Below are 21123 nucleotides of genomic sequence, written 5' to 3'. Positions count from 1 at the left end.
CTCCAATGTAATTTAAGTAAAATATAATATTTCTGATATCTTTTTTCCATTTTTCCATATCTGTTACCACCTATGCTTATTTTGAGCTATAGCTTCATATTCCAGTCACAATATTGCTAAGAGGGCGCTAGCGAGATTTCTTTGGTACTCTGAATCCCGTAAGACCAACAGTCTATATTAATATCTCGTCGATGCATCTAGCTATAGACACTTGAGCTAAGATTGAGAAAGAGAGAGAGAGAGAGAGAGAGAGAGAGAGAGAGAGAGAAAAAGAAAAGGAAAGAGTGAAAAAGTAAGTGAGCGCGGGAGAGAGTAAGGAAGAGTGAGAGTGAGAGAAAAGTTCGCATACTGACAATTTCGCACTGACATTTGTTAGCATTGAATGTGTTTTCCGCGTTCTTTTTCAATTTTTACATTCTCAATCGTGATCACAACGCTAACTATTTTCTTCTTGACTTGCATATGTGACTGCAATTAAAAACCCAAATATTGTTCTCAAATTGTTATAGATTTAATCTACACTACAATTAACATGTCTGCTCTCCAAAAGTCAATTTTGAAATCCAGACTACCACCATCAGCCGTCAATTTTTCAGCATTAAATTCCAGGTTTGTGTTCAAATGGAAATGATTAATATTGAATCGGATAGAGTGAGTGTTTTTTAAACTATTATGATATCATTTAAGATATAGCTAAAGCATTTTCTTATTTCTAAGGATTAACAAGCTGAAAGGAGGACAACGGAAGAGAGACTACGATCCAGTAGAGTGGAATCCATATTTTGATTATTCTAAGGATGTGTTGGTGGGACAAAATACTTTCCATATTTATATCAAAGGCACAGAAGGACCATTATTAGTTTTATTACATGGTGGTGGTTACAGTGGTTTAACATGGGCAGAACTTACAGTAAGTATCCGGAATAAGTTATTTACTTATTTTCTATAAATAGGGGATGTAAAATAAATGTTAACGGTAAAAGTAAAATGCTAATGATATATATACAATAAAATTAATATATATTATAAATTTTAGAAATCAATTATGACAATGATATTATGTAGAGTTATGGCAATTGATCTTAGAGGTCATGGGGATACTTACACTACAAATGATGAAGATTTGTCAGTGGATACTTTAGCATCGTGAGTAAATTGTATACGACATTTGTTGATAACTTTAAGTTTTTCTTTTATTTTTCAGATAAGAAAGAAGTTTACAATATGATTTAAAAAAACTAAACAAAAGTACTTCATTGATGTAAATGTTAGAAAAGATCTGTATTATATTTGATAATATCAACATATCTTTTATGTAGGGATGTTGCAGCTATTATAGATATAATTGAACCTGAAGCTCCAATAATCCTTGTTGGTCACAGCATGGGTGGAGCAGTAGCTGTGAGAGCAGCTCAGCTAATCCCAAATTTATACGGATTAGGAGTTATAGATGTTGTAGAAGGCACAGCAATGGATGCATTAGCTTCTATGCAAAGCTTTTTGAGATCTAGGCCATCTAGTTTTAGCACCATATCACAGGCAATAGAATGGTGGTTGGTATTTGTTATTTGTCTGAATTAGTCTGAATTTGTTTCTTTTTCTTTCGTAAGATCAAATTGATGCTCACATCTTTTTTCATATCTAGAGATAAGTTTTTAATGAATTATGTTTAGTGTACGCAGTGGCCAAATTCGTAATATACAGTCTGCAAAGGTCTCAGTTCCTGGGCAGATAAAGAAGTTAGTGAGTTCTTAAGCCTATAATATTTTATAGATAAATATTAAAAATTTATAGATAAAAATGAAAAATATAAATCGAGTCATACTACATGCCATTTTCAGCATTGAAACTAACAAATTAGCAACTCATGATATTGACTCTTTGTCAACCCAATACACGTGTGAATCTAATCCAGAACCAGTTATATCGCGAGATGATATTATCCAAGAGGAAGATTCGTGCAGTATGCCGCCACCTGTGTCTCCTACTGTTCCTGCCAATAGGAAATATGTTTGGAGAATAGATTTGGCAAAGACAGAGCAGCATTGGTTCGGCTGGTTTAAAGGATTGTCGACGGCATTTTTGAATGTCTCGGCACCAAAAATGTTGTTGCTAGCAGGAGTTGATAGACTAGATCGTGAGCTCACCGTCGGACAGATGCAAGGTATGTGAATTTTCGAGATTGATAATGCAATATATTGTTTCTACGGTATTTTCTGATTAATTATTTTTGTGTAAAATCATAGGTAAATTTCAAATGCAAGTATTACCTGCGTGCGGACACGCTGTTCACGAAGATGTCCCGGATAAAGTAGCAGAAGCTATTGCTACATTCATGGTTAGGCATAAATTTGCAGAACCGGCATCTGATTTTCCACGGTAATTTTAATTAAATCATCTAGTAAATAATTTATCGACTTCTTTCCTCCGCACGTATATTTGCTACTTGCGTCATAAGTTATTTATGTCTCAACCATATTATTTTTACTTTTTCTATGTCATCCCGACAAATAATAAAAATATTATCTATATTTTTCATAATTTTCATGAATTAATTTTATGAAAAATATTTAATCGTCCGTAATTGATTTTTTCAGGACTTTCCCGGCTTGTTAAGAAAGTTTACGAGATAAATTTATTGAATAATGTGAAGAATTTCTTTTTTAATTAGCTGATGATTATTTTATTTCAAGGAAATATATCCATAAAATATAGACATATATCGTACATGTGTAAATAAAGACATTTATCTTAATGAAAAAAATAATTTGTCCTTACATTTCCTTTCTTTTCGCTTAGAAGCTCGTCAAACTTCAATTTTTACACTTCAATTAATAACATTATAATGTAACACGAACGATACTAAAAATACTTCTATATCTATAATACTTATTTTTCAATTTTTATATCTAACACTTATTTTTTATCATACATATGTAGAAAAGGTTAATAATTTATTGTACATCACAGAGAAATAGGAAGAAACTTACGAGAAACTTTCTTCTTATGAAGAAACCATGTATATACAAATTCTATTAAAAATTCTTACATATTCTAAATTTATATGATAAATACAAACTGCCACAACATTGTTATTAGCAAAATTATTCGTTAGCTTGAAAGTTTATATAAAATCGTAATATGTATACATATTTGTAAATAAGCAACGAAATACCGTTTGCCGATATCAATAGAAAACGTGTAAAAATCCTATAAAAATTACTATGCTAGAAAGAAATTTAATATTTGTTATGGATAAAGTGTTTAACTTAACATTGCTTTACAAAGATAGTAACACTAAAATTAATTTAATATACGTACGATATCACAATAACGAGAAAAAGAGAGACAACAGACAGTGTTACGTCTTGAAATACACAAATGATATAACGAAGCCCGTTTAGTGATTATTTAATAAGAAATAGTCTAAGTGCTATTAGCTAAATTTTTCACGACGACACATGGTCCTGCACGGCCAGCTTTAAGAGGAGCAACCTTTAAATATAAACGCATTTTGTAAGCTTTATATAAAGTAATTTTAATTAAAGTCATTCTACTTAATTATAACAATGCGTTCGGATTTGTTTGCACTTTTAAATCTCGGAAGAATGCAATAAATTCCGAATACTAAACTATACGAACAGTTTATACTTACAGGTTCCCATTCGTTAAGATGTGGATCATAAGCTTCCACCAACATTAAATATTGTTGACCATTGTATCCTCCCACAGCCATGAGTCTGTCACCTAGCACACAGACACCGACTGCATCCCGGGGCACACTCATTGGTGCGACCATAGTCCATGTATCGGTTTTAGGGTCATACCTGTCAATCACGTTATTCTTATGTCATTATACTTAATATAGACTGATAAAATTCGAAAAAATTAATTGATTTCAACATATAAAACAAAAGATAATTTGTTTGATACTTCGCTTTTTCGATATAATTGTGGAGAAGAATTAGAGCACAATCTACATTAAAAAGTTATAATCTATTTATTGTACAATAGCACGATCTTACCTTTCTACGCAATTGAATCTACTAGCATTGGGATTGCTGGCTGGAGCATCATGACCACCTAACGCGTAAAGGCAACCATTTACCACTCCTACACCTACGCCGCCTCGCCTTTTCGACATAGGTGCACACGGTGTCCATTTGTTAGTGTGAGGATCATAACATTCCACAGTATTTAAACAGGAACTGATATCCCTTCCTCCTACGGCGTACAACCTAAAACAGAGGAAAAAGAAATTAATTCCTTCATCTATTTTTTTATTAAATATGAATATTAGATATTTTTATTTATATTAAATATTTATATCAATACATCTTGAAATATGTTCTTTTATATATGTAATATTGAAACCAATTTATAATATTATACTTTAAATTAGTACGTAGCTTACTTATCATTTAATACAGCCACGCCAACTGTAGACCTTTGTATGGACATTGGACATATCGAGCTCCATTGACGTGTCGCTGGATCCCATCTTTCTACTGTATCAAGAAAACTCCAACCATCATGTCCACCAACAGCATATAAGGGTCCACCTAACACCGCAACTCCTGTAATTTTTAACACATGTTATAACATATCTAAAAAGTTAGAACAGATCTCGCATCGATCATCACATACCTAATCCATGACGATGAACATTCATGGGTGGTAAGGTGCTCCATAGAAAAGTGGAGAAATCGAAGCATTCCACCGTATTCAGTGTCTTTAAACCATCTCTGCCACCCGCGACAATTAATTTCCTATCGACTACTACCGCGCCGAACTGCAGTCTTCTGCCGCTCATGGCAGCAAAAGATGTCCAGGCGTTGTCACGCAATGAAAATGCATCTATAGATGTGGCACCTGAAAATTTTATTAACTTTATTATTTACTTTATTATAAAAAAAAAATAGAGTGACTGATATTTTCATTTCAATTTCTTACAGATGCATCTTTTACATATTCATTAATGCATTGATTGTTTATATTGATATTACATTTTCTTGATATCAATCGCGATTTTATATCAAACCGAAAATGAAATGATATTTCATGCATATATGAAATTACCTTTATTGGCATCCATTCCTCCAACAGCTAACAACGTACCCACGGTGGCTTTTCTTGGTTTCGTTCTTCCTGATTGAAGCAAGGGTCTTCGTTCGGGTAACAAATGATACTTCAGTGCTTCCATTACTAATTCCTGCGCCATTCGTTGGTCCTTGAACATTTCGTTGCTCTCGATATTGTCAGCTATAAACTGTTTTGATCTGTTAGTTGATCCTGTATATAACATTGAATCGAGCTATTGATGAACTCACCGCGGGCGATAGTAACGGTAATTTGACTAGACCTAGTAATTTGCTGGCGTCTTTGCTCCTATTTTCTGGATCATGTTCCAGCCAGATCATAAGAGCCTAAAGGTATACAACGTTCTTGTATAAAATTATCTCAAAGAGATGGAGCACAAATATTTTATGTAAACATATTTATTTGACAGATAAATTCTTTACCTTGCATTCGCACAAAGTTATTCATATCGTAAGAAATTTACACAGAGTATGCAATAAATCTTACGTGGAAGATAGTTTCTTCTGATGGAACATTAAGATCCTCGGATTCAAGTAGTTTTGCAACTTCATTGGCAGATAAAAGTAAAAATTCTTGGTTTCTTGTAACTTCCATAAAATGTTTGGTCGTGTATGCATGTGCATGCTCAAACAGTTCTGTACAGCCCTGTGTATCTGCGAACATCCGTATGCCCAGACAATTGCTTGGATGAAGTTGCTTAACAAGAAACTGACAACATGCTTTGATAACTGGATTCAATTGCAGCAGACATGCAGTTGCAAGGAGAGTTTCTACACTATCTTCTTGTAATTCTATGCAACCTGAGTATAAATGTAGAAAACCAACATTAAGAACTTTAACAATATATATGTAATTAACATTATTAATATCTTTAAGTTGTTCTATCTGTAAATAAAATACAGAGTATCATAAATAGGATTACCTGTATAACAATAAAGAACCAAAGCCCACAATGCATCTCCATCTACATTCATTAATTCTATTTCACCCTGCTCTGCCTCTCGTAAAGAACTCGTGAACATGGCAGCAAAATATTCAGATCCAGCACTGAGTACCAATCGATGAGCTGGGAAGCGTCTATTTCCTATAAGAAACACAAATCATTAAGTAGAAAAAGAATCAAGATGTCTTGATATTGAATCAAATGATTGGATATAAATTAATAAGCTATGTTTCAACTATCTACTATTGAAAACCTGAAGCAACAGCTTTAAATTATTCAGCAGCAAAGGATCCCAATGACAATTTCTAAGAACAGTGAAGATGAGAAGGTAGAAACTTTCCATGTCTTTAATTATTCGTTAGTCAACAATTTCAGATGCTTTTCAATTGAGATACTCGGTTAATCATTATCAAGTATTATCCGAGCATTGACAGCTAACAGATCATAGTGCAGACGCGCTGTTACTGCCCAGACAGTCTCCCAGCCGCTCACCCGCAATCAGTGTGACGTCCGTCAGCTGTTGCTTGTGCAGATAACTCTCCATGACGCGCAGACTGTTCTCCGCGTGCTTTGGCGAAACGGACACGCACGAGATTATGCTGGAGATGCTGTGCTCGCTGGCATCTTTGTCCAAGGCCAAGGGGAACTCCTGCTGCTCGCCTTTGTTCGCGGGAGCGCTTCCCGCTGCCGCAGCTTTCGACAGCGATGACGGCGACGATGACGACATGTTCATCCGCGGTTGTCGTTATCGCGAAGACGAGGACGACGACGATTCACTCGCGAGGGACATGCATAGCCCCGTAGATGCGTGCCGACGTAAACAATGGATCACATTCAGTCACGGTTAACGGCCATCGTTCTTCCCGTTCTACACGGGTCAACGCACTCGACTCGGCACTGTTCGCCACTGACTGCGGCTGGGCATTCGATTGCATCGAACCGCTCTCGCTCGTCGCGTTCTCTCGCAGTGCGCTGTCTCATATATACGTGTGCATGCACACATACGTCACCGCACAGAGTAAACAAAGAGCCAAGCGTGCGTGTATGAACGCTGTGTGCATGAATGTAGCAGCGAGCGCGTTAAATGGTGTGTCGGCTACGTCCGCGTTTACCAGAAGACCCACGATCCATTGATTCTCTTCTAGGTCCTTTCGTAAAATCAAGCGGCCGAGCCATGACATTTAACTCGCGCAAGCGAGATGCTATGTTTCTTCTATTACAGAGAAATCTGATCGCCAGGTGTGAGAGAGTGGGATAAACACGAGTGCGCTCGCATTCATGTCGGCTGGTCGGCTCTTCTTTATTATCACTACACCACTAGAGCTTTCCGGTCTCTCCCTCATGTTGCTGCGCACATCGCGCTCGCTGTACATTTCTTTCCACTGAAAGTAGAGCGTATTGGAACCAGAAATAGTTTATCCACCGTGTATCAATAGCGTATATATAAATACCTACCTACGCAAGTGCCTCGGGGCTTCGAGATTAATTTACCGATTTCAAAGTACAAAGAGAAAGCTGCACAATCGAGATCGATGTAATTATCAAGCCCTGTAATTATCAAAGAGCAATAGGAAACAAAGTGCAAGCGAAACGAACAAATCTCTCACACCGATCGATTCAGCTGCATTCGATTCTTTTGTGTAAACATTAATTTAAAATATAAAGTATTTATTTATTTATTTATAGTATTTATTTATTTACTTTATGGAATTGGAACGATATAACAACTTTTATTAAAAAAATCAAACATTTATTGTACTTTTCGATGTAAATATATAAATACTTTTCTTTGGATATTGTTGCTTCTATTGTGCGAGCGTGTTCGATGCGAATTTATATACAACCGCAAATATAGAATCCGCTTGTCACAGTAACCATGTTTTTTATCATGTATACATGCATCAGAATAGAACTATGGCTATTATTCGTTAGCATAATTTACATTTTAACGTCTGGTTTTCGTGCATCATCAATCCTGCATGCTTATTTATTTTTTCTACGGTAAAATAAATTTGATGTCGAGTAATTTTATATATAGTTGCCTAGCCAGATGTAGAGCTGCTATAACTTTATGAAATTTGGTGTACTTTACTTATTAAATTATACGTTGTATGATATTCTTTACAAACTTTGTAACTATGTAACATTGCATCGATTGTGTAACAATTGAGCTACAACTTGCATGAAGAGTTTTCATCACTCGTTCTCTTCAAGAATGTTGTTTCTTCAGATTGTACATACCATAACAATAATGCGTTACTATTATGTGAATTCGCTATAATTTCTCAGTGTCATTGTTGACTCATAAAGTACAATAAAAACGCACAATTGCATTGTACGCGAATATACAAAGTTATCTCAATCAAATACTGCACATAAAAGATTTTACGCGCGACGCAACGTTAAAACCGTTCTTTCGTAATTATATATTAAAAGTTAAAAGTTAAAATAGGGATTTACATGTCGATGTATAATAAATAGATATTTTTCTAAGATATTACGCAACACGAAATTTATGCGATGACAATAATAGAAACGTATGGCAGGTCATTTAGTCATATGTTTTGCATGTGTTATATCAACATCAATAAATGCTACTTGTGGTTACAAAACCTCTTTCATTTTTCGCATAACAAAGACATTTTAGCATGAAATATTATATCTATATCGGGGCTAAAAGACTATTTCTATTTTTATTTCGTTCTTCTTATATTGCATTTTCTAGCAAAATTTTGTTGGGATAATAATTTATCTATCTAATAGCTATCTGCTATTATTCTCGTTATAACAGCACAATTATATGCAAGTTACATAGAAAAACAAACGAATATAATATATATGTGTTTACTCACGCTGTAAAGACATGGTTTAGTCTTCGCATCTTATCTGAGATCACGACATGCAGAAAGAGATTTGTTAACCAGGAATATTCTAGATCAAGGATGTTGACACAATCGAGTCATTATCGTATTGAGTATCTGAAGTCGCGCCGTAAGATTTCCAAGTGCTCTCAATTAATGCGCTACACGCAGATGGCTCCTCCAGTGGTTTGCTCGCACTTGGTCGTACAGTCCTCAGTAGATGACTCCGAGAAAGATTCGTAAAAGGGCCTTTTCCGACAACAACAAAATCGATCGAGCAAGTCCGTCAATGTTTTCTTCTCGGAATCGTCCATGAAGAGACCACTCGATGCCTCGTCTGTGCACGGTGCTATGAACGTTTGCAGGTCATTTTTCGGAAAACCGTCGCGATAGTAGATCTTGATGGTATCGTAGGCATCCATTATCACAGAAATGAATAAACTTAATACGACGTAAATGTAAAGTGAGATGAATGTGTATAAATAGATCCTAGCAAACCACCACAGCACCGGTGACTTGGAAGACGTGATGGAGAATGTGGCGAACATATCGTCGCCGTTAATCAATGCGAACAGGCATTCGGACGTGGTTGCGAGGGAGCGGAACTTCATGTTGTACGGGCCGAGCACCAGCCAGCCGCAAAAAGTGAAACCGGCGTAGATCAGGATCGCGCATATCAGAAACCTCGCCACTTTCGGCGCAGCTTTCTTCAGGGTCAGAATTACGACGTTGTATGTCTTGAAGAAACCAAGGTAGCGTAACACGCCGAACCACATCAGAAGATTGCCGATACCGAGGAATATGCTGCACACGCTCCAATGATCGCTGTTCGAATGTTGACGTTCGATTCGTTCTTTGATGATGGAACCAATGATAATCAGCACGTCGTTGATGATGATCATGATGTACCAGCAGTTGAGGAACTCCAGTCGGCCCTCGAGACTCAACGTTTTGCCGTACGTTTTCTTGAAGAAGTTCATCGTGTCGAATTTCAACATTTGCGCCCTATAAATCGCTCGCGAGCATAAGAGGAAAGAGATAAAGCAAATCAGTATGACAAACAAATTCAATAGAGTCCTCAGTGCCGACTCGATGCGATTGTCCGTGATATAACGGGTGTCGCCTTTGCACTGCAATTTCCTCGGCTCGGCGTCCAATGAGAGCAGCATTTGTCCATCGAAGTCACGATTATCGAAATAAATATGGACATTGAAACGATAGCAATCAGGTGGCGTCATCGGCCCCGCTGCTTTGAGATTTACCGTCTTCAGACTAAACTTGAGTTCAGCACGCACTAGCGCGGAGAAATTAACATTAATATTCTTGTTTTGCAGCAAACTGTATGACGAATTAAATGTATCGAATGTTTCCAGAGTAATATTCACGCACGTTTCCACGATCTCATTGTCGAACACGTAGCTCTCGTTGAAGCCAAATATGATTCCCTCTTTGTATTGATAGAGACACAAAGTCAAGGGTCCAACCGAGTTATCCTCGGCAATGTATGAATATGAACCGATGGCGTCATCGACATTGTAGTAACCACGCATAGCGTAATCGATAGCATCGTAGAAATCGCTGCGTTTGTAAATGGCTAATGGTCCCGTCGCAGGTGGATATGCGGGCACCTAAAACGTATAATCATAAACCTTTGTAAATACATTCATCCACTTGGCTTCTGAAAGTTAATAAGTCAAAGGAAAAAATATTGTCTTAATTTTCAAGATGTTACAAGTTTATATCTTAACAAAGTGGAAAGTATGTCTTAGAAAACTGTAACTTTGCATACGCGTATAATGTTATTCTTTTTATATATATATATATATAAAATAACATAGCGAAATAAATTATTCGATTACGATATAATTATATTAAAGTTCGATATATAGATTGAAATATAAAGCGATATAGAAACGTTCGACGACCACTTATCGGTTTGCAATGAGTTATCTGATAAACAAAGTTGCACAATAAGAGTACAAACTTTCATGTATATTATCACCTTTCGCTCGATATTATTGAGAAATAAAATTATCATTTAAATTCAGGAATATGTGAGCAAGCTGCGATCAAGATGCATACCTCTTGAGTAGAGTCCCATCCCATCAAAAACAGATGAGAGAACGTAATTCGATTGTCCCATGTGTAGTTTACGTGCATATAATTATTGTGCGCGAACAAACAGAGTTGCGCGGTCACAAGGAAGATCTTGATGAGCTGAATAATGAATTTATAGGGGAAACGTCGCTTCGCTTGCCATTTCTCGATCGGGTTCATAAAGAAGAATCGCAGTTTACGACGCATCTTCTCCTCCGCAAACGTTATAGTCGGGCAAGAGTTGCATTCTGTCGAAACAGAATGATTTTGCCTGCAAACATATATAGATGCATTTTGTTTATAATATTTTTAGAGAAGTTCTTAGAATATTATATTTCTATTTCACAGTATTTCATACGGTAATTATCCAATTCCTAAATATATAGTTATCTTTATGCATAAATATAATAAATTTATAATTTTCTTTAAGAATCTTTGTTAATTGGACACCGATTGTGTTCCGTTCTTTCTACCCTTCCTTCTCGTTATATATTTTTATCTCATGTGACAATAGTAGGAACATAATATTTATCTTATCTTTAAGCATAAGTCGCAACTAATGAGTTAGTAAATAATACTACGTACATTATAAATTATATATTATATACATAACATAATAACCATTAGATGATAATATACTGTGATATTAATATTTGTGTGTACAACTGCATGTTTACTATCAAGCATAATAATAAAGAACAATGACATACTTAAACGGTTGCACAACTGTTATTTTCTGCACACTCATTGCTGAAAAAATGTGAATTAAACGAATGATATAATGGGAGAACTTTTCCAAGCAATATTATTACAACTATAAAAAAATTATATATTTTATAACATATTTCGAAAACATAAAAGTTGTAATAGTTATTGCCCCATCCTGTATAATAATGTAAAAAAGTTTATAAAATTATGTCAATGTTGTGTGATTAACGCGAGAAATTAATATTAAGTTGAAAACTTAAGCTTTATCTACAATTACATACAGAATGATAATGATCAATGATTTTTATATTGCTTTTTTTTTTTCAAATATTTATAACATAGGCAGACCACAATTGCCTTGTAATTCTCAGTGGCAGCCTTATCAAATAACACTACTACTATCTATGGATTATCACATATACCACCGTCATGTGGTCGAAAGACATTATACCAAATATTGACGATATTCGAACTTGAATTGCAATTTGAAACTGCAAGATGTGAAAGTTGCATCGATTGCGCTCAATTTAGACGTGGTGATATCGTAATTGACATTCATAGCGTTACATGGAGAAACGCGTTCGATTTAATAATTAATAAATATCGATACACGTGATTCAATAGTGCTCGCGATAATCGTCAAGCGCGTAATCTCTGCGATCTGTGAATAATTTTGATAAGGCTGCTTGTGCTAGCTCATTCGTTCGTTCATGAGCGAACCTTGGCTCGTTGGCTTCGTTTAGCAATGCATTCTCGCTGGCAACTTCGTCCTCGTCATCGAGATCGTGGCTCCAAGAACGATGACGCAAGATATTCCCCGTCGAGGAGTCCTCGCACTGTGTCCTTTTGTGTGTCTGCATTTTCTGGAATTCCGATGTATCCGATACAGTTAAAAAGCCAATGGCAAGCGCGCGACGAGCGTTGTCAACAATTGAGGGTTCCTATCCTGCAGAGTCGTCGTCCCGCTCCTCGACTGGCGACGATACAACAGCTACCTGCTCACATGCGTGGATCTATGTAACAATGCGTAGCGTTAAATATGCTGTTAAAACACGCTCTATTCCCAAGGCTTTTCATGACTGCTTATCATTAGACTAGGATTAGGTTAGGTTAGGTTAACTTGTGATTTATAAACGTTCATCATTACATTTACCTGAGCGTGATGCGTAACTGACAGCAGATACGAAGATCCTAAGTGACTGACTGCGTCCATTGCACACCCAACTCGATGCAATGACCGAGTGCGACTGAACAATGCCTGGTCAGCGCACCAGTTCGCACTCGTTGTTTCGTATCAGTAATCAACTACAAACGGCGAAGGGGCCTCGTTGCCAGGCCTGAATTTATATGGCGACGTAAAAGTGAAGTAGGGTCTAGCTGCTTGTGTATCATCGCGCAGGCGCCTGTACAGGCCATTTAAAGCCATTTATAAATGGTCTGTCTTCTTCACCTTAGTATTTTCCATAGATTATGGTACTTTTGCTCTTCTTCTTTTCTTTACGTTAAATCTGAAATAATTATTCATATGTCTTTTTACATGCTTCTCACTTTTGTTTTATAATAGATAGAAAAATTCGTGACTTTGAAAGAAAAAAAGCAAATAACTTTTGTATACTGATTGGTTACGTCATTCGAGATATCGACTAACGTGTTGTAGAGTTTAAGGCGATGCGACGTGCAGTCACGTGATTCTTGACGTATATAAATCTGTTATTTTTACATAAACATTAGAATGTATCGTGAAGCCATATACATATCGTCGAGCGATTACGAATACAACTGAGTTCTAACGATGGAATTTGTCGAGTTGGTAAGTAAAAGCTTTATTTTCAGAAAACTTCAGTTTTATTAATCTTTTTTATGATGCTCCCTATAACTTAAATTTAATGGATCTCTTTTGCAATCGTGACGAATAAGGACGATTGCGTTGGTAGATTGAACAATATTGCTTCTCAATGATTGATTTCGTTTGGTACTAATTATATGGCTTCAAGACTCAAGAGGTGGCCAAGACACACAATGAGTATTATATATCAATTTTTATTGTAGATTTTAAGGTTTCTTTTGAAAGGATTCAATAGTATGTTTTATTGTTTTCATTAGAGCTCAATCTTGCGATGAGAGAAAGTCACGTTATAGGTACGTTAAGTTTTTGTTTAAGATTCCTTGTAAATTGCAAATATCTTGTAACATATGCTGATGTACTTTTGGAGAAAATGCACTTTGTGCAAAATATAACTTTGGAAAATATATGATATTACAAGCAAAGGTAAGGTTGTAATAAAAATATTTATGCTTTACATTCATCAAAGCTCTTTATCTCTGCTTTTGATCCCATTTCAAATGTTATATATTCACAACGAGAGGAAAATATTATAGCCATAAGTAGATTGAGATTCGCTCAGAAAACAAGCGTTCTTAACAAGCGTTCAGAATAATAATAGGATGAAACTTACGGGGCGGAAAAAAGCTTTTCATAAATTTGTAGTTCATAAATAATTGGATCTATTTTGTTGTGTGCTGCCTCTTGGAATATATTCTTCCCTTATAATACGTACCAAGTTTTTTATAAAAATAACAAAACTGATTTTTCAGTCATTCTAATCGGCAAAATTTCATTGAAATATCACATGATGAAAAGATTTTTACGTCACTACAGGATCAGCGCCCACTTTCCTAAAAGTCTTCATTATACGAAATGCAATGAATCTACTATGCTGTATTTAACAGTCGGAAGGCAAAAATTGGAATAAAACGAATGTGAAAGTACACCGATAATATGTACACAGCATCCGTCCACATGGAAATTTTAATTTCTCGATGCGTATTGATGTTGCTGCGCGTTTAATGTTTGCAGATGGATATAGATATATCGAACGATGGGTACAGTGCAATATACAAATACAACGTAGCGAGAGAACGAGAGAGAGAGAGAGAAGAGGGGGGGAGAGGGAGAGGGGAGAGAGAGAGAGAGAGAGAGAGAGAGAGAGAGAGAGAGAGAGAGAGAGAGAGAGAGAGAGAGAGAGAAAGAGAGAGAGAGAGACCGTGTATCATAACGTAACGAAGCGCATCGATCCACCGAGAGCCGGATGAAAGGTATCCTAGTTCTCGGGAGGGAACGCTCACTGTCGAATTTTCCATCGCTCGTCGTTTTCCTCCGGGACGTGTGTTCGGGGTCGCGAATCCCGCGAGACTCGAACAAGGTTCGCGTCGACACGCGATAACACGAGTCTGAAAATCTCGCCGCGAAATTAGGCTTCGACAAGGGACAGACATGCCGCGAGACACGTCAGACAGACACGGTCACGTCAATGGAATGGAGCGGAGCACGCCCGGACCAACAGAGAGCTGGTTGGAGATAGGCGCACTCTGGAGCAAGCTCTCGGCAAGCGACACGTGGCAGCTTCCTCCGAGGGTGAGAATCGAATGGCGCTGATTCCACGGGGGTTGCGCGCGCGTTGTCGCGATATCGGCGGTGGCTGCGCGCGTTGACACGGCGCGCGTTCTCCCTGCCTCGGCGGCGCATATTACCGTATCGTACCCTCGCGATACGCAAGAGAGAACGAGCGAGAAGAGTGTGCGTCCTGCCGCGCGCGCCAACCGCCTATATAGGGCGAGAAAGCGCGCAGCCGAGAGTACCGCGCGAGCCCGAGCTCGGTCTTCGTGGTCGTGACACATAGGTGCAGTCTGTCCTACCTCGCCGTTCCGACCGCTTCTTCTGTGTAGATCTGTGCGTGAATATCGTCTCGGTCTCGAACGGCGTCCACGTTCAGCACGTTCAAGCGAAAACAAGCACGGCTGGCTCTGAGATCGAAGACCATATCGCCGTGGGTGTTCTCACGTGCGGAGAACGGCTGACTTCCGGGATCAAACAGCCGTTGCTTCTTGTTGCTCGGGTCCACGACGAACACATCGCACGAGCGATCTCTCTTCACTTGCGATTAGCCTCGAGCATAGCGTTCGCGTCAGTAGCGCGTCGCGATCGGCTTTGAGATCACCTGGGTCGTCGACCTGTAATCTTCCTACCTGTCTCTTCGTCGTCGTGTCGCGCGTCCGTCGTCTAGAGAGCGTTCCACCGCGTCTGGGGTTCCACGCTTTCGTGTTGCGTCGTGTTCCCTCCTCGACGTAGGATCCTCCGTAGGAAGTTTTCAGCTGCGAGTGCCAGCGCAGCGCCTTGGTCCAGCCGTCGGTGAGCCATCATTGTCGGTTCGAGTACTCTGCTTCCCCCCCCGTCTGTCCTCCGCCAGCCGCCAGCATGGTGGACCAAGAGCAACAGCAACAGGACACAGTGCCGAGCGTGGTCGAGCTGAACGTGGGCGGCGTCTTCTACACCACAGCCTTGACGACGTTGACCCGCGAGAGCGACTCGCACCTGGCGGCACTCTTCAGCGGTAAATCCAATGTGGAGAAGGACGCCAAGGGCAAGTACTTCCTGGACCGTGACGGCGTGTTGTTCCGCTATGTGTTGGACTTCCTGCGTAATCAAGCGCTGGTATTGCCTGAAGGCTTCCGTGAGCGCGAGAGACTGAAGCAGGAGGCGAGCTTTTACGGTTTACCCGGCCTGCAGCGGGCTATTCTGGAGAACTCCGAGTCCGGCGGCGGGCAAATTGGCGGTGCGGTCGGCAAACGCACACCTGGCTACATCACCGTCGGCTATCGGGGTAGCTTCGCCTTCGGTCGCGAGGGTCTGGCCGACGTGAAATTCCGCAAGCTCTCGAGGATCCTCGTGTGCGGCCGCGTGGCGCTCTGCCGGGATGTGTTCGGCGAGACGCTGAACGAGAGTCGCGATCCTGATCACGGCATGTCCGACCGTTACACGTCGCGCTTCTTCCTCAAGCACAGCATCATCGAACAGGCCTTCGACATGCTGCAGGAGCAGGGCTTCAGGCTGGCGGGTAGCTGCGGCTCCGGCACCGCCGGCGGCAATTCCGAACAGCTGAAACCCGGCGTGGACTCCGAGGAGAATCGTTGGAACCACTACAACGAGTTCGTCTTTGTGCGCGACTAAGCCTACGGCGGCTGCAGGCTCTTCTCACCGCGACTAAGGTGCATCCGGTTCATCAATCAATCGTCGTCGTCGGCGGGCCCGCACGTTAATACGCACGGATTATAAACGTGTGGGACGGCGATCAGGTAGCCGCGGCCGCGGCAGGAAGACTTCTTCGGGTACACTGAAGGCAGGTTGATGCGGAAACGGAAACATTCGCGAGGACACGCGTGTCTAACACGTGGGCGCGTAATGCGCGATAAACGCGAGACTCTCTCGTTGATATAGCGTATACGCCGGATACATAATAAGGCCGAGTCCAGGTTTTAACGAAGATCACACGGGTCGTGCAAAAGCGTCGGACGGACGGTGTAGCTTAGCCAAGTTCCTAGTTCATTTGTTCTCGCGAGAGAATTTTTCCCATAGAGCTATCACGGTTTAACGCCGGGGCGAGAGAAAAAGAGAGATCGGCTGGCACAATCCTGCGCCAGGAAGCATCACGTCCGAGATGGACGGACAACTGACGGTCTTCGGAAACATTGAGTTCATTTGATTTCATTCGATATTGCTTACGTCGCAATAAAAAGAAGAAGTGAGAGAGAGAGAGAGAGAGAGAGAGAGAGAGAGAGAGATAAACGCAAGACACGACGAGGACTGATTTTCCTGGACCATCGTCTTTTGATGAAACATTCATCCGAAACACTGATTACGTTCATATTATAAGGAATTGAGGCTTCACTTTCAACCCAAGCATGGAACTTATCGAGTTTGCCACATCGGACCTTTGAATGCCACTCGCTGATACTATGGAAGAAGGTGCATCATGGAAGATTACGAGCGACACAGCCCGGAATGTAACGGCCCAGGAGTGTTTGTTCTAAAGCAGAGACAACTCGTAATTGTACACCCTTCACGTGTAACTAGATGTTCAGATGTATATTCGCGGTTATACCACTAGAGAATCCGAAGTTCAATCCGGATACGAATTGTTAATATCTCGACGCATGGACGCGCTGATTGGCATGAGATTCTCATTTTTCCGACTCGTTCCGATACGTCCGTCGCTGCCAGGGGACTGCCACTGGGGAAGGTTTTATTAAAAAGCAGCCTCGCGTAAATCCACTAGGCGAAAGACACTAATGTCGGACGTTTCTCATCGGTACAACGTTTGTAGGAGCGCGGTAAAACACCTACGGGTGAAACACGCGGGAAGAAAAGCGGATCGGGGCGAAGCTGACTTGTGATGTTGAAATATCCGCGAACGGACGCGACTTGGTCACTTAAAGAGGCGACACTGTCAGATGCGTCGGTGATAAACGCCGTCGGGAGCGACGAGCGAGAAAATATAAAAAAGTTACTTGAACGCAAGACGGATTTGACGCGGGAAGCGTCAGCAATTTGAGAATATCGGTCGGTGCTATTTTTCATTAACGTTTGGCGGGAGAGGAAATAAAAAAGAAAAGAAAAAAAGAGAGAAGGCATTGGGTAAATTCTACGATCGATAGAATGGTAACGAAATCGTCGTTTGGAGGAAGTTTCCGGTGCTGCTTCGTCGAGTAGTTAATGTCAGTAAATGGTCAGATCAAGTAGCCACAGTTGATCGCTAGTCGGGTTAGTAGTTAAGGGCACGCCACAATCAGACGATTTCTTTAAACAGACTTACGCGAAGAAGCAGCAGCGAGGATTGGAAGAAAAGGGATCGATAGACCTGAACGTCCGTTAAATTGTTGTTTCCGGATAAACTCGGTTTAAACGGGCGACTGGCTCCGTTTCCGACGAGGAGAGAGGCTTGTAGAATGCGTGTGCTTACAAGCCGACACGATGTTAAACGCGCTATTCAAACGACGGAACGCCAGACACGTCGCTCACCCCATCTCTACTTCTCGTTTGATGATACTTCGTCAGTTTCTTAAAGCACGAAGCACGGGCTTCGCACTTCTTTTCTCTTTCATTCGAAATTCTCCTTTCCGTAAAGTGGAACAAACATAAATATGGCAGGCAATTTGTAGCTTTCGATCCGTTGAGTCGCGAAGACCTCGGAGCGCGAAGAAAGTGAAACGTCGGAAATTTACAATGAATCCCGCGTCTCGTAAGATGCGGGAAAAGTGTACTCGCACAATCGAAAACACACAAAAGCAAGATTCCGCTATTTCTTCCTTTTCGAATAGCCTCGTGTGATTCCCTCCGTAATATGTTCGATAGGAACGATATGAAAAATCGGAGAGAATAAGTTCGAGCGCGAGTGTTACAAGCTGTAAAAGAAGCGAGCATTTTTATTAGTCGCAACGCAATTTCTCCAAGTTCTCAGTCGCGCTTGAATTTCAAACGAATGTATCGATTTCCCTGGGGTGGTTTTCGTTCTTCCGTAGAATCATCCGAAGTAACATGTTTTTACTACAACTTCGCTCTAATTGTTATGGCTCGCGAGGCACACGACACGTCGTATATTCACGGCTAATTATTTGCATGCTCAAAGTGACGAAAAAATTCATCGCGATGATAATCTCGTCGCAACAGGTTATCGTGTAACGGACCGTGGTTAGTGATCGTTTGAGAGAACGCCGACGGCGTTGAGCAACGAAGCGGATATCGAATATCACGTTAGGTTTTTGTTATTGCGAAGGTGTACGACATCGAAAATTTTTTTAAGTTGCGACATCGACGTGATAAACCTCGAGTCGGTGTTTCTTACCATTTTCGACCATCATGACATCACCGATATCTATTGCTGCTGTGAGACGACCGACGAACATATGATATTGCGATAATTATAGAATCGTCTGAAATTTAATCGCATTTAATTTTCACGCAGCCAGCGCGGAGCTAAAATGATGCGTAGCAAAGAGATTCATCGCGAATTCAGGGAATAGCTCGATATTTGCTCTTTATAATTATGACATGCGCTGCGGTCGACCGAAAACGGTACCCGTGCGATAATGCGTATCATTGCTGTTATTGTTAGTACGTGGTTCGCTGTCCGATGAACGATGCATCTGCGTCCCCGCGGGAGATTGATTTATAATGACGTTACGTCCGGATTGTCGTGCGAGTTATGCGTGTCAGCGCGAGGCGTTATACCTAACCGAGAACGGTGGTGGACGTGATGGCCCGATATGCCCAATCCCAGAAAATTTAATTCATCCATATCGCGCTTTCTGCCCGCCGAGACAAGGCGGGTAATTCTCCGTGATTAAGATCTTTTACGAGTGGCGTTGGTTGCCACGTAAAGGTCAAAAGATTACGTGTCTTGTGTTGGGCGAAAAAAGATATATCGTTTTGCACGACGAATGGCGAACGCGAACGACGTCCTCCGCATTCTTCTACGAATTCTTTTTTCTTTTTTCTCTTTTCTGACAAATTTGCGAAATTACGCGTGAGATCAGTTCTCGGATAATCCGCGACTGATCACGATTACGACGAGATCGTACGGTACGTTAAATCCTGCTGGCCGGAGGATTCTCTATCTATTATAATATCGGGGCGATGGCATGAGATAATCGTTATGCGATTACTTCATTAGTAAATCGCGCGCTCGATGCCTACTTCCATTTAATCTGTACAAATAAAGACATTCAGGTGAATCAAACTTGTAAGATAGCAGACGGACGTTGCAGGATTAATGTAAGAAAATCTCACGTAATGACTTTAAAGTATGATTTATTTTTACGCGACGGCACACGAGTGAAACTTTAGTCCTTTTCCCAACGGCACATATCATTCTCACCAATTCCTTTCTTATATATCGTCTTATGTATTATTTGGAACACACTCAGGGTGTGCAGCGTTCACCGGCGTTTTACTGAATTTTTCGATTTACAGCGGACTTGTAATTCCACATTATAGTTTAATTCGTGGACACGAACGATACAGTGACACGTAAAAATTGGGCCCAAAGCAAGTACTCACTACGACGCGCGGAGCGCGTCAGTTAGATATCCATTGTTGATGTCTCATTTCGAAAATTAATTTTCATTGTCGCGTTTAGAACTAACGATCGACTTCAAACTAACCGATATTATATTATCGAATAGAAATTAAACTGTATTTTCTGATTCCTATATTGATTTCTAAGATACTGCGAGCGACTTTCAAAGCTGCAGCGCAGGAACATGTGAGCGCGTTAATGGTGAAAAATGCTAGAAATATTAAAGTGTAATATTTCTTTCGTTTTGTTTAATTATATACACACAATTGCCGCATCTCTCTTTAAATGTCACATGCTCTTGCGCTTGTACAGGAGTCGCGTAAAAGATAGTATGCAAGATACATTTACGTCGACAATTTTAGAAGATAAGTTGTCTTCCTATATCCGAGTACGCATAAGATCGTTTATTCATTCGCATCGAAGTGTTTTCCCGGCGTATTATGCGTACGTGGAAAACTTTGAGATATGCCGATTAGAATCCGTGATATAGAGGCTCTATTTC

General features: G+C 40.1%; 4 protein-coding genes across 8 annotated transcripts; 2 read left to right on the top strand and 2 right to left on the bottom strand.

Moving 5' to 3' along the window:
- The first annotated feature begins 264 nt into the window (after positions 1 to 264).
- On the top strand, positions 265 to 2761 carry LOC105182758 (protein phosphatase methylesterase 1). 2 transcript variants are annotated; one of them, XM_011140430.3, is made up of 9 exons: positions 265 to 292; positions 510 to 609; positions 718 to 910; positions 1037 to 1146; positions 1320 to 1553; positions 1674 to 1739; positions 1842 to 2164; positions 2247 to 2379; positions 2598 to 2761. In XM_011140430.3, the coding sequence occupies exons 2-9, from the start codon at positions 533 to 535 to the stop codon at positions 2614 to 2616; spliced, it is 1155 nt and encodes a 384-aa protein (XP_011138732.1). In that variant the 5' UTR covers positions 265 to 292; positions 510 to 532; the 3' UTR covers positions 2617 to 2761. The 2 variants fall into 2 exon arrangements, with proteins under 2 accessions (XP_011138732.1, XP_011138731.1); XM_011140429.3 differs by lacking the exon at positions 265 to 292 and having other exon boundaries at positions 303 to 609.
- A 458-nt stretch (positions 2762 to 3219) lies between these two features.
- On the bottom strand, positions 3220 to 7583 carry LOC105182759 (kelch-like protein 5). 3 transcript variants are annotated; one of them, XM_011140434.3, is made up of 11 exons: positions 7499 to 7580; positions 6536 to 7425; positions 6023 to 6184; positions 5587 to 5900; positions 5331 to 5426; positions 5080 to 5269; positions 4648 to 4872; positions 4415 to 4577; positions 4026 to 4238; positions 3656 to 3827; positions 3220 to 3495 (listed from the first exon to the last, which is right to left on the bottom strand). In XM_011140434.3, exons 2-11 carry the CDS (start codon positions 6774 to 6776, stop codon positions 3427 to 3429), a joined length of 1845 nt encoding a protein of 614 aa, XP_011138736.1. In that variant the 5' UTR covers positions 6777 to 7425; positions 7499 to 7580; the 3' UTR covers positions 3220 to 3426. The 3 variants fall into 3 exon arrangements, with proteins under 3 accessions (XP_011138736.1, XP_011138735.1, XP_025163061.1); XM_011140433.3 differs by having other exon boundaries at positions 6536 to 7583; XM_025307276.1 differs by having other exon boundaries at positions 3222 to 3495; positions 5587 to 5753; positions 6536 to 7581.
- A 580-nt stretch (positions 7584 to 8163) lies between these two features.
- LOC105182760 (mucolipin-3) lies at positions 8164 to 13146 on the bottom strand. 2 transcript variants are annotated; one of them, XM_011140435.2, is made up of 4 exons: positions 12863 to 13142; positions 12430 to 12722; positions 10987 to 11272; positions 8164 to 10532 (listed from the first exon to the last, which is right to left on the bottom strand). In XM_011140435.2, the coding sequence occupies exons 2-4, from the start codon at positions 12567 to 12569 to the stop codon at positions 9066 to 9068; spliced, it is 1893 nt and encodes a 630-aa protein (XP_011138737.1). In that variant the 5' UTR covers positions 12570 to 12722; positions 12863 to 13142; the 3' UTR covers positions 8164 to 9065. The 2 variants fall into 2 exon arrangements, with proteins under 2 accessions (XP_011138737.1, XP_011138738.1); XM_011140436.2 differs by having other exon boundaries at positions 9066 to 10532; positions 12430 to 12704; positions 12863 to 13146.
- Positions 13147 to 15214: 2068 nt separating this feature from the next.
- Positions 15215 to 21123, top strand: Ktl (BTB/POZ domain-containing protein Ktl). Its single transcript, XM_011140438.3, has one exon. The coding sequence runs from the start codon at positions 15965 to 15967 to the stop codon at positions 16715 to 16717; it is 753 nt and encodes a 250-aa protein (XP_011138740.1). The 5' UTR covers positions 15215 to 15964; the 3' UTR covers positions 16718 to 21123.

This window comes from Harpegnathos saltator, unplaced genomic scaffold, assembly GCF_003227715.2.
Source record: "Harpegnathos saltator strain DR-91 unplaced genomic scaffold, Hsal_v8.6 scaffold844, whole genome shotgun sequence".
Classification (NCBI taxonomy): domain Eukaryota; kingdom Metazoa; phylum Arthropoda; class Insecta; order Hymenoptera; family Formicidae; genus Harpegnathos; species Harpegnathos saltator.
The sequence above is the reverse complement of the archived record's forward strand: the minus strand, read 5'-3'. Positions and strand labels throughout refer to the sequence as shown.

Coding starts and splice junctions, on each gene's coding strand:
- LOC105182760 (XM_011140436.2), bottom strand. CDS start 12,569: ATGCAGACACACAAAAGGACACAGTGCGAGGACTCCTCGACGGGGAAT. Junction 11,273..12,429: donor AACGAAGCCAACGAGCCAAG/GTTCGCTCATGA, acceptor ATATGTTTGCAG/GCAAAATCATTCTGTTTCGA. Junction 10,533..10,986: donor GATGGGACTCTACTCAAGAG/GTATGCATCTTG, acceptor TATACGTTTTAG/GTGCCCGCATATCCACCTGC.
- Ktl (XM_011140438.3), top strand. CDS start 15,965: ATGGTGGACCAAGAGCAACAGCAACAGGACACAGTGCCGAGCGTGGTC.
- LOC105182759 (XM_011140433.3), bottom strand. CDS start 6,776: ATGAACATGTCGTCATCGTCGCCGTCATCGCTGTCGAAAGCTGCGGCA. Junction 4,578..4,647: donor TGTTCATCGTCATGGATTAG/GTATGTGATGAT, acceptor TAAAAATTACAG/GAGTTGCGGTGTTAGGTGGA. Junction 3,828..4,025: donor AGATTCAATTGCGTAGAAAG/GTAAGATCGTGC, acceptor CGTGATTGACAG/GTATGACCCTAAAACCGATA.
- LOC105182758 (XM_011140430.3), top strand. CDS start 533: ATGTCTGCTCTCCAAAAGTCAATTTTGAAATCCAGACTACCACCATCA. Junction 911..1,036: donor TAACATGGGCAGAACTTACA/GTAAGTATCCGG, acceptor TATAAATTTTAG/AAATCAATTATGACAATGAT. Junction 1,740..1,841: donor GTTCCTGGGCAGATAAAGAA/GTTAGTGAGTTC, acceptor TGCCATTTTCAG/CATTGAAACTAACAAATTAG.